The following is a 12,058-nucleotide window of genomic DNA, read 5'->3' as shown; positions in this document are numbered from 1 at the left end:
GGGGGTGTTGAAAAGCAGTCGAAGGATAATCTATCCCTCTCCTGTGCTGTTTATGGCAGCCCTCTTCAGATATCCGATGAAACTTTGAACTATTACCTTAAATAGTATAAACCTCTAAAAATACTTTTATGTTAGAGTCAAAGTAGAAAAAAAGTCATGAAACGAATACATTTGTCTTTATAGGTGAAGAAAATACATGTGCAAGGACACTTTGCCCCGTTGGAACTATGTGCAAACTACAAAGAGTCATGTGCTTTGCACCCCCGTGCTACCCGATCGCCCAGTGTCTGCCTTAAGACTATACCTTGTTTGCTGACATTACAAAGCCTTTTGATTCATTGGACATATAGATTTTGAACTTTTCTTATAGCTTTATTGGAATAAATTCAATAGAAGTTGACAGAGGGTATTAAACTTTGCAAAAAAAAAATTGACTTTTTTCACAACATTGTCATTATTTTCTGGACAAAAAAGGAGTTGACCAGAGTTTTGAATAGGTTTTTAAAAGAAAGAGTTAGACTTCTTTTACTTCATGACCTGCAGTTGTGCATGTCTTTAAAAAGAAAAAAAATATTGAAAAACAAAAAAGTAAAAGTAGTCGAAATAAATGTTCAAACTATCTAATTTCTCTGAAAAAAAATCGAAGTTTTCCACACATAAGTAATATGTGTTTTATTTTTTTGCTTATGCGGCAAATTCTGAATATGGATGAAAATGCATTTTTCAAATCAAAAAATTTCTTTTTTAAAAGTCGGAGTTTTCTACACATAAGTAATTTTGAATTTTAAATTTTTCTTTGAATTAACTTCTTATTATTTAATGGCCTGCAGCTCTGTACATCTCTAAAAACAAATAAAGTTTTAAAAAATAAATAAGAATATATTTGAAGTAGCCTACACATTCAAGCTATATAATTTAATTTCTAAAAATCAAAGTTTTCCTCAAAAAAGTAATCCTGAGTTTTTATTGTGTGCATATTAATTTTCTTCTATATCTTTACCTGCAACTGTGTAGATCTTTAAAAAGGAATATAGTATATTGTAAAAAAAGAGATTTGAAAAGGCATGAAAATATATATTTCAAAACAACAAAATTCCTTTGAAAAAAAAAAACAACAAAACATTCTCGCATATGTAAATCAGGGTTTTTAATTTGATTCGTGCAGTAGTTCCTTTTATTTGTTTCATGGCATACAGCTGTGACTATCTTAAAAGAAGGAAAAAAATGTTTCGAAAAGAAGGAAAAACAAGGAAAAAGAAAAAAGAAGGAAAAAAGAAGGAAAATCCCAATAGATATGGAACGCATATTTCAAACCACAAAAATCTTTGACAAACAAGAGTTAAGAGCTCATATGGTAAGAGCTCTAGCCAAATTCTACGAATCAATAGATTGCTATAAAAGGAAAATCAGAGGCTTAACGCCGATCGGAATTTAAAATAAGCGCTCTGAGTCACGAGGTCCTTCTATGTGACGAGGCAAGAAGAGCCAAGAGCTCATATGGTATGAGCTCTAGCCAAATTCTAAGAATCAATAGATTGCTATAAAAGGAAAAATCAGAGGCTTAACGCCGATCGGAATTTAAAATAAGCGCTCTGAGTCACGAGGTCCTTCTATGTGACGAGGCAAGAAGAGCCAAGAGCTCATATGGTATGAGCTCTAGCCAAATTCTAAGAATCAATAGATTGCATTAAAAGGAAAATCAGAGGCTTATTGCCGATCGGAATTTAAAATGAGAGCTCTGAGTCACGAGGTCCTTCTAAATATCAAAATTCATTATGATCCGATCACCCACTCGTAAGTTAAAAGCACCTCTATTTTTCTAATTTTTCCTCTTCCTTTAGCCCCCCAGATGGTCGAATCGGGAAAACGACTTTATCAACTCAAGTTGTGCAGCTCACTGGCACGCCTACCAATTTTAATCGTCCTAGCACGTCCAGAGGCACCAAACTCGCCAAAGCACTGAACCCCACCACCTAAATCCACCAAAGAGAGCGGATCCAGTCCGGTTACGTCAATCACGTATCTACGACATTTATAAGCGTTTTCCAAGATTTCCGGTTTCCCCCTCCAACTCCCCCCCCCCCAATGTCAACATATCTGGTCAGGATTTGAAATAAGAGCTCAGAGACATGAGTTCCTTCTAAATATCAAATTTCACTAAGATCCGGTCACCTGTTCTTAAGTTAAAATTAAATTAAAAAAAACTAGTTTTTTTTAACTGAAAGTAAGGAGCGACATTGAAACTTAGATCGAACAGATATTACTCCGTATATGAAATGGGTTGTCCCCTCCTCGACGCCTCGCTCTTTACGCTAAAATTTTTAATTGTTTTAAAAAGTAGAATTGTGGCAAAAAGTCAAACTTTAGCGTAAAGAGAGAGGAATTGCGGAGGGGACAACCCATTTCATATACGGAGTAATTACTGTTCGTTTAAGTTTCAATATCGCTCCTTACTTTCAGTTAAAACAAGAGCTAAGAGCTAATATGGCACTTGTGAAGAGGCAATAAGAGCTAAGAGCCAAGAGATCATATGGTATGAGCCCTGGCAAAATTCTATGAGTCAATAGATTGATTTAAAAGGAAAATAAGAGGCTTAATGCCCGTCAGGATTTAAAATAAGAGCTCTGAGTCACGATGTCCTAAAATATCAAAACTCATTAAGATCCGATCACCCACTCGTATGTTATAAAAACCTAATTTTTCCTCTCCCTTTAGCCCCCCAGATGGTAAATCTGGGAAAACGACTTTATCAAGTCAATTTGTGCAGCTCCCTGATACGCCTACCAATTTTCATCGTCTTAGCACGTCCAGAAGCACCAAACTCGCCAAATCACTGAACCCCTCCCCCCAACTCGACCAAAGAGAGCGAATCCAGTACGGTTCCGTCAATCACGTATCAAGGACATTTGCTTATTCTATCCACCAAGCTTAATCCTGATTTCTCCACTCCAAGTGTTTTCCAAGATTTCCCCCTCCAACTCCCCCAATGTCAAAAGATCTGGTCGAGATTTGAAATAAGAGCTCTGAGACATGAATTCATTCTAAATATCAAATTTTATTAAGATCCGAAGCCTATTCGTAAAACAAAAATACCCCAATTTTCACGTTTTCCAAGAATTCCGGTTTCCCCCTCCAACTCCCCCCAATGTCACAAGATCTGGTCGGAATTTAAAATTAGAGCTTTAAAGCGCAATACTCTTCTAAATATCAAATTTCATTAAGATCTGGTCACCCTTTTGTAAGTTACAAATACCTCAATTTTCAAAATTACTCCCCCCCCCCCAACTCCACCAAAGAAAGCAGATCCGGTCCGATTATGTCAGTCACGTTTCTTAGACAGGTTTTTATCCTCCCCATCCAGTTTCATCCTGATCTCACCGCTTAAAGTATTTTCTAAGATTTCCAGTTTCCCTCAACTACCCCCCCCCCCAATTACGCTGGATCCAGTTGAGATTTAAAATCACTTCTAAATATCAAGTTTCATGAAGATCCGATCACTCTTGCGTAAGTTAAAAATACGTCATTTTTCAAATTTTTCAGAATTAACTCCCCCCCCCCATAGAGCGGATCCGTTCAAATTATGTAAATCACGTATCTAAGACTTCTGCTTATTTTTCCCACCAAGTTTCATCCCGATTTCTCCAATCTAAGCGTTTTCCGTGATTTTAGGTTCCCCCACTCCAAACTCCCCCCAATGTCACCAGATCCGATCGGAACTTAAAATAAGAGCTTTGAGACACGATATCCTTCTAAATATCATATTTCATTGAGATCCGATCACCCGTTCGTAAGTTAAAAATACCTCATTTTTTCTAATTTTTCAGAATTAACCCCCCCCCCCCAACTACCCCAAAGATAGTGGATCCGTTCCGGTTATGTCAATCGTGTATCTAGGACTTGTGCTTATTTTTACCACCAAGTTTCATCCCGATCCCTCCACACTAAATGTTTTCCAAGTTTTAGGTTTCCCCCTACCAACTCCCCCCATGTAACCAGATCCGGTCGGTATTTAAAATAAGAGCTCTGAGACACGATATCCTTCTGAATATCAAATTTCATTGAGATCCGATCACCCACTCGTAAGTTAAAAATACCTAATTTTTTCTAATTTTTCAGAATTACCCCCCCCCCCCAACTACCCCAAAGAGAGCGGATCCATTCCGGTTATGTCAATTATGTATCTAGGACTTGTGCTTATTTGTCCCACCAAGTTTCATCCCAATCCCTCCAATCTAAGTGTCTTCCAAGATTTTAGGTTTCCCACTACCAATTCCCCCCCCACCCCCCGATGTCACCAGATCCGGTCGAGATTTAAAATAACAGCTCTGAGACACGATATCCTTCCAAACATCAAATTTCATTAAGATCTGATCAACCGTTTGTAAGTTAAAAATACTTCAATTTTTCTATTTTTTCCGAATTAACGGCCCCCCCACCCCCAGATAGTCATATCAGGAAAACGACTATTTCTAATTTAATCTGGTCCGGTCCCTGATACGCCTGCCAAATTTCATCGTCCTAGCTCACCTGGAAGTGCCTAAAGTAGCAAAACCGGGACCAACAGACCGACAGAACTTGCGATCGCTATTAGTCACTTGGTTAATACCAAGTGCCATAAAAACTAGTTTTTTTATTTAATTTCTGAACGTTTCTGAATTAATGCATGTTTGATTTTGGCTCTCCGCACATAAATTATTAAAATTAAATAAGCATAAATTGGACTAATAATGACACTAATAATGAGCCGAACCTGGAATTATTGTTGTGACATGGCCAGAATTTTGGTAGAGACGTTGATGTCTACTATCGTAGTAGATATCAAGAGGGTTGGGCCTAAGCGAGGGGGGTGGAGTTTTTTGTGAGTTTTCAGTCTATGGCTAATGGGTTCCCAAATTTCGATAATGTGGAACTCGCCATTGTCTTTATTGATGGCTAGTTTGTTGTTATCCATTTCTAGAGCTTCTCTGATTTTCACTTTGAGGCATCAAGCTTACGAAAGGAATTGGCACATACCAATGAGATCAGCTTTGGCACCAGTTCTCAGTGAAGGGTTTCTACAGCATATTGAAAATAATATCTTCAGGCAGGACTTAAAGGACCTCCAACTCTAAATGAGAAATGTAGATGATTGTTAAATAGTTGGGAATGGGACAGAAGATAAAATAAGAAAGAATATCGTTTCAATACACTTTCAACCAGCAGGATCCTCTACCAAAATTCTGATCATGTCACAACAATAATTCCAGGTTCAATAATACCATAATGTGCAGTTTTTATGTTGTATGTTTGTTTACCAGAATGCCCTTGCCCCGACTTATACCAGCTTTACAATCAACCTTGGAAATGATGATTCCTGGAAGAATTGACTAGCTTAGACACAACAGACATCACTATTCTCACGTCTTTATGTCTGAGCAATTCTTTCAGGTATCAAACTTATAAACAGAATTGTGGCATTGCAATGGGATCAGCCTTAGTACCAGTTCTCAGCGAGGTGTTGAGGTGATATAAAGTTCACCATTGAACTTGAAACTAACCACAATTTACCCTTCTTAGATGTTCTTATAATAAACGGGATACTAGGTTTGACTTGAGTGTATATAGAAAGCGTACTTACAGTGATAGATACCTGAAATATGACTATCCGAAAAATTCTATGAAAAATTATGAAGTCTATTCATCGGTTGATATAGTGTTTGTTGTGTGTTCCTCTGATTTTGAGCTAAAGGCTGAACTTGAACACATAAAAGATGTTCTGATAGGTAGTGGATACCCCCAACAAATCATTGATAAGGTTATTTCCAGGAAAATGATGAGCACAAAAACCAAGAATACTGCCCCCAAGAGTGAAGAAAATAAACCCTTTTTGTTGTTACCTTATATCAAGGGCATTACTGATATTTTGAGCTCCAAACTCGTTTAGCTTGGCTTTGAGGTTATTTTTTCTTTCTGGAATGACTATCTTCTCCTTCTTGAACAAAGGTGAGGATAAGATTAATCTAGATCCACCAGCGGTATACGAGATTCCCTGCAGTTGCGATGAAACCTATATAGGTCACACCATGAAATCTCTACACCACCGATTAAAAAAAACATGCTGATTCCATTGATACCTTCCATAAAAAGATAAAGCTTAAGGAGGAAGATAATTTTTCTGCACTGGCCCATCATATTTTGAAAACCCTCCTCACTCTGTTAAGTTTGGCCTGGCCAAACTTAATGCTATTGTTTCACACTTCTTAACGCAGAAAATCAGAGAAGCTCTGGAAACTGCAAAAAACAAACCAGCCATCAATAAAGACAATAGTGAGTCCCATATAAGCGAAATTTGGAACCCCATTACCCATAGACTGAAAACTCACGAGAAACTCCACCCCCTCCTAAAGGCCCAACCATCCGAAACCCTCTAGGGATAGCGCCCATCAACAAAATCTACCAAAATTCTTGCCATGTCACAACAGTAATTCCAGGTTCGGCTCATTATCAGTGTTTCACAGCGATTTTAGTTTAATCTTATAATTTTAATGTTTTTATTTTATAAATTATAATTTCTAGTTTTTCTGTGACGAATTTTTTCTTCCATGTAACTTTTAAAAAATCGGAATATCAAGTAGAAGACGTTGGGAATAGTATGAAAAGAGACTTTTCACCGGGTGGGGGTGATATTTGGCTACCAATCCGAGTAACTCCTGTTATAACTTAGCTTTATAACTTCTGACTTTCCAGTGACGAATTTCCCTTTCTTACAAGTTTAATATAATTTCTGTTGTTTTAATGAATGAAATCATTTTGAATCCTATTAATACAGGTAATGCTCAAACAAATTTAATGTAGAAGTTTGTCTACAGTAGGCTTTATGTAGGGACTTTACACCGCGTGAAAATGACATTCGGCTTTCAGAGCAAATTTCGAAACCTGTTAAAATTTAGCGTCAAGTAGTGTGTTCAAGCATTCCAAATTACTTATCCGACCAGCCTGATTACTTATCTTCTGCGGTTCGCGAGACGTAAATGAGGTCAGCGCTTTGTGGGTTAATTTTCGGATAAGATACATCTGCTAACCCTGGATATGTAGGATTATGGAGGATAAATGACGAAATACATAAACAAAAAATTCTATCTTTTCAAAAATGGACAAAATATGGGAAATTATATGCAGAAGAAGATTTATTAGCAATGTCAAAAGTGCGGTGGCGACTAGTCCAGGATTAAAAAAAGCATGATACTCACCATACCAACATATACAATGGTCCAGCAAATAAGTGAGAAGCAAGAGTTGGCGTGATGATGTCAAAGCACACCAACAAGTCGACCCAAAAATGGACTCCTACACCCCCGAAAATATTAACTGCAAGGTTTTTGGGAATGCATGGTAAATTGTCAGTCGTTGTCTGCTACGCCCCTACAAAGGAAGCCACTGATGAAGAAAAAGACGAATTTTATAAGTCGCTTCAAGCCATAGTCAAAGATATACCAAGGCATGACGTTGTGTGCTTCCTTGGAGACTTTAGCACTAAAGTAGGAAACGACCAATTCTTCAGCCCACAAGTTCTTGGCCAACCTGGACTGGGCCAAAGAACCGAAAATAGGAAGCTTCTGATTTATTTTGGCCTAATGAATGACCTTGTAGTTGGTCAATCTCTGTTCCCTTGCAGAGACGTGCACAAGTACTCGCAGGCGTCACCAGATGAAACGACAAAAACTCAGATTGATCACTGCCCCATAAGCAGGAAACTCCGATCGAGTCTACAAGATGTTCGGGTCTATAGAGGAGCTGAAGGATCAGATCATAACCTTATGATAACCATACTCTGTATAAAATTAAAGAAGATATGCAACAAAAGGACAGCCGCAAGCCCTGTTTTTGACCCTGAAAAACTCTAAGACAAGACAATAAAACGAGCTTTCATAATGGAACTATGAAACAAATTTGAAGCCGTATCCATACCAGAGGAAGAGGAATGCGAAATGGTATGGAAACCACGAAAGAATGCTACAACGAAACAGTTTATCAACCCCGAGCACCCTCAGGAGCCTTAAAGACCAGTGGCTGTTTGAACAAGCGTGGAAAATAACGGAAGAAAGAAAGAAGACGAGGGTGTCTATCCTACAACAACAAGCCCCTGGTCTTCTTGTTTTCCAAAGCAAACAGCATTGAGCTCTTGACAAAGCTGTCAAGACAAGTGCCCGATCTGACAGGCGAAACTTTGTAAGCATTGCAGACGGGATAAGCAACAAAGAGATAAGACTCAACAACCGTATGAAGAATCACCAATAGTGCTGTAGGGAAACAACCGACAAATAGAGACGGCTTGTCAAAGATCCATCGCGAGTGCTGGTGACAGAACAGAGTACAGTCAACAAAGTATGGGAAAATCATTTCTAAAATCCACAGACCCCCCCTCCCAAAAAACGACCACCCTGACATTCCAAAGATTCACATCTTCCTCCTAAATATTAGCACCAAACCGCCTTCTGCCAGTGAGATACGAGAAGCAGCAAAGAAACTGAAAAACGGAAAATCACCCGGACTGGAACACATATCCTCAGAGATGATAAAGCCATCAATATCCTCATATATGTCCCCTTGGTTTTTACTCTTCACTCAAATTTGGACAACGGCCAAAGAGCCATCAGACTAGAAACACAGCACACTCATCAGGATATTCAAAAAAGGAGACGCTACCGAGCCAGGCAACTGACGGGGTAAAAGCTTACTAGCAATACCTGGGAAGATGCTCATTATCCTACAGACAATCCAAATACAACTTGATCAACACCTCCAAGACGAACAGTATGGCTTCTGGCCAAATCACTTATGTCTGGACCTTATATTCACGCTTAGACTTCTAACTGAAGAAAACAGAGAATAGCGTTCGAAGATCTATATGATCTCTGTGAACTTTGAGAATGCCTTCGACTGTGTAGATCGTGAAAGCCTTTGGAAGATTCTCATCCATTATGGAATCCCTGAGAAATAATGACGATAATTACCGCCATGGATAAGGTTAGTCAATGTTGCGACAAAAACCAGAGGGCCAAACTCGTCTCCTCCGGATTTGGTCAGGAGTAAAACAAGGTGTGTCCAATCTCTATTACTTCTTGTGATAATGATTGATTACATCTTGCGGAAAACAGAGACAGTAGGCATCAGATCAATCCTAAAGTCTATGTCAATGATATTGACTTTGCAGACGACATAGCAGTGCTTAAGTCAAGCAAATACGGCTTCAAGAATTATTAGACGAGGTTGCGGTAAAGAAAAATCATCTTGGCCTACTTGTGAATGCCAATAAAACCAAATGCATGGCGACAAATGACTCCTCTGTCTATTAAATACGGCGACCAAGTTTTTGAACAAGTTTTTCTTAAGGAGGAGCTCCCACATTTCAAAATGATGTTTGAAACGGTTTCAATTCTGTTGAGTCACGAAAAGTACGGTTTGATTTAGCTGGATTCCACCAATGAAGTTCCACATCAGAAGAATACAGTCTATGATAATAGCACACTGTACTGGGAACACAATACATCCTTGGCAAACACCAGAGTTAATATTCAACTATTCACTCAAATTCTCAGTCTTAGTCAGAACAGCAAATATACAACATGTGTGCGGAGTTTGTCAATGAAACATTTCAGACGCATTAGAGCCTGTCTGTTCAAATACTCTGTCAAACTGGCAAACTTTTTCGGTATAAATGGATATTAAAAGTATAAACTATTTTATTCCTTGGCTTAAAAGCATAAGCTACTTTATTCCTGGATTAAAAAAGTAAGCTATTTAAAGAATAGCCTGTTAAGTATTTCTAGTTAAATATTTTTAGCTTTAGTTAAAATACTTCCCGTTAAGCACTAGTCAAACTTCTCGTTCAACTTCAAATTTCATCCGCAGCACCCAGCCATCCGAGGCCAACACAGCTACACACGCCTCACCTCCATCCCAATCTATTTATAACCTCCCTCTTTAGACCCTCCCAGGAAGTCCCCATTTCCTTCAAATCTTTCTTCATGACATTCTCCGACCCCAACCGCGGACAACCTGTTTTCCGTTTAGCCATAGACTGTTTGCCAAAAAGAGCAATCTTTGGCATTCCATCATCCTTCATCTGCAGAACATGCCCTAGCCATCTGAACCTTTCTCTCATTATAGCCTTAGAATACGGGATTGAACCACATGTTTCATGCATCCTACTGTTTGAAATACGTTCAGTCAGCCGAGTACCCAGAACAATCCGTAGGCAATTTCTCCAGAAAGCATCTAGCAAATCTTCATCTGCTTTTTGGAGCGTCCATGCTTCAAAGCCATACTTGACAACTGTCATCACTGAAGCTTCCAATATTCTAAGCTTGGTCTTTTCTCGAACTTCTACAAGAAAATTAGCATCTTCTGAACTTTTTGGTGTTTATTTTTTTACCATTTTTGCCTATGGGAAGATAAAGGTGCATCTCTCACCTCTAGAGACTTCTTGAAAGAAATATCCAAGGAAGGGATTATTCCCAGATATTTTTATTTTCATATTTGTAAAATGGGAGGGCAAATTATTTTTCTACGAGGAGATCTCCTTCCCTCCTCTGAAAAACGGCCCATTCTGATATACATCCCCTGGGGGATGAAATTGTGCGAACCTATGTGAATATTTCTTATTTGCCTTGTTTGCTTGACCTGACAGGCCAAGATTTTTTTTCCTATAGGATAATCACAAACAGGGCACTTGTGCAAACGATGAAAACAAACTATATAATATAATAATTTTATGCGAAGAAAATTTTCATCACTGGAATTTCTTTAAAGGTACCAGTTTTCACTGAATGACTAGATAAAATAAAAAACGAGAGAGAGGAAAAGTAAGAATTGCAAGGGCAATGAAAATAGTAGATGTTCACTTTTTCTGAGCAAAAACAATAAAAAGGCAAAAAAAACACCAGCGTGGAGATCAAAATGAAACAAAAGCCCAAATTGGAAGAATTAAAACGATAACAAAACGTAAGAAAATAAAAATTAGGCTAAGGCTAAAATAAAAATAAATGAATTAAAAACAACGACCCCAAATCAAATTAAATAGAAAAACAAGTTTTTTTAACTGAAAGTAAGGAGCGACATTAAAACTTAAAACCAACAGAAATTACTTCGTATATGAAAGAGGCTACTTCCTCATCAACGCCCCGCTCTTTACGCTAAAGTTTGACTCTGTCTCTCAATTCTTCTTTTTAAAACAGTAAAAACTTTAGCGTAAAGAGCGGGGCGTTGATGAGGAAGCAGCTTCTTTCATATACGAAGTAATTTCTGTTCGTTTTAAGTTTTAATGTCGCTCCTTACTTTCAGTTAAAAAAACTTGTTTTTTTTATTTAATTTCTGAACATTTTTGAATCAATGCATGTTTTGATTTTGGCTCTCCGCAGAGGAATAATTAAAACGAAATTTGCATTTTTTTTTTTTTTTGGCTAAATGGCTTTCTCATAATTTTGATCGAATGATTTTGAGAAAAAAAGAGCGGGGTAGGAAGCCTAGTTGCCCTCCGATTGTTTGGTTAATTAAAAAGGCAACTAGAACTTTTAATTTTTTACGAATATTTTTATTAGTAAAAGATTTACGTAACTTATAAATTAGCTTACGTAAAGAACTTTTGTATTCTCATATTTTTATTACATATATGAGGGGGTTCGCCCCCTTGTCAGATCCTCGCTCTTTACACTAAAGCTTAAATTTTGTCCCAATTCATTAAGAATGACCCCAGAATCACAAAAGCCGTAGAATAAATAGTTGAAACTACTAAAAATACTTTAGCGTAAAGAGCGAGGTATTAGAAGGAGGTGAGCCCCTCAAATTGGTAATACTTTCTGTTTGTTTTAAGTTTTAATGCTGTTCCTTGCTTCCAGCTGAAAGAACTTTTTCATATTTATTTTTTCATTGTTTTTTTTTTTAATAATGCTAGTAAATCCTGCGCTCCCTTCATGGAGATTTTCTTCCCCCGTGACAAATTATTGATGGAAAATTCCCCCAGCATATCCCCATCTTCTCAACCCCTCCCCCAACCAAAAAAATCCTCCTGAAAACGCCT

General features: G+C 37.8%; 2 protein-coding genes across 8 annotated transcripts in view; one reads left to right on the top strand and one right to left on the bottom strand.

Annotated features, from left to right (window-relative positions):
• The window catches only part of LOC136029258 (WAP four-disulfide core domain protein 3-like), a 33,667-nt gene extending 33,267 nt beyond the window's left edge, over positions 1-400 (top strand). For all 5 annotated transcript variants that reach the window (XM_065707497.1, XM_065707496.1, XM_065707499.1 and 2 more), the window contains one exon: positions 184-400. In XM_065707497.1, the coding sequence (XP_065563569.1) occupies positions 184-296 (113 nt within the window). In that variant the 3' untranslated portion in view covers positions 297-400. The remainder of the gene's footprint in view (positions 1-183) is intronic.
• The window catches only part of LOC136029257 (uncharacterized), a 113,786-nt gene that overhangs the window by 89,878 nt on the left and 11,850 nt on the right, over positions 1-12,058 (bottom strand). The gene's annotated exons all lie outside the window — the stretch shown is intronic.

Source organism: Artemia franciscana, chromosome 7, assembly GCF_032884065.1.
Source record: "Artemia franciscana chromosome 7, ASM3288406v1, whole genome shotgun sequence".
Taxonomy (NCBI): domain Eukaryota; kingdom Metazoa; phylum Arthropoda; class Branchiopoda; order Anostraca; family Artemiidae; genus Artemia; species Artemia franciscana.
This window is presented reverse-complemented; position numbering and strand designations above follow the sequence as displayed.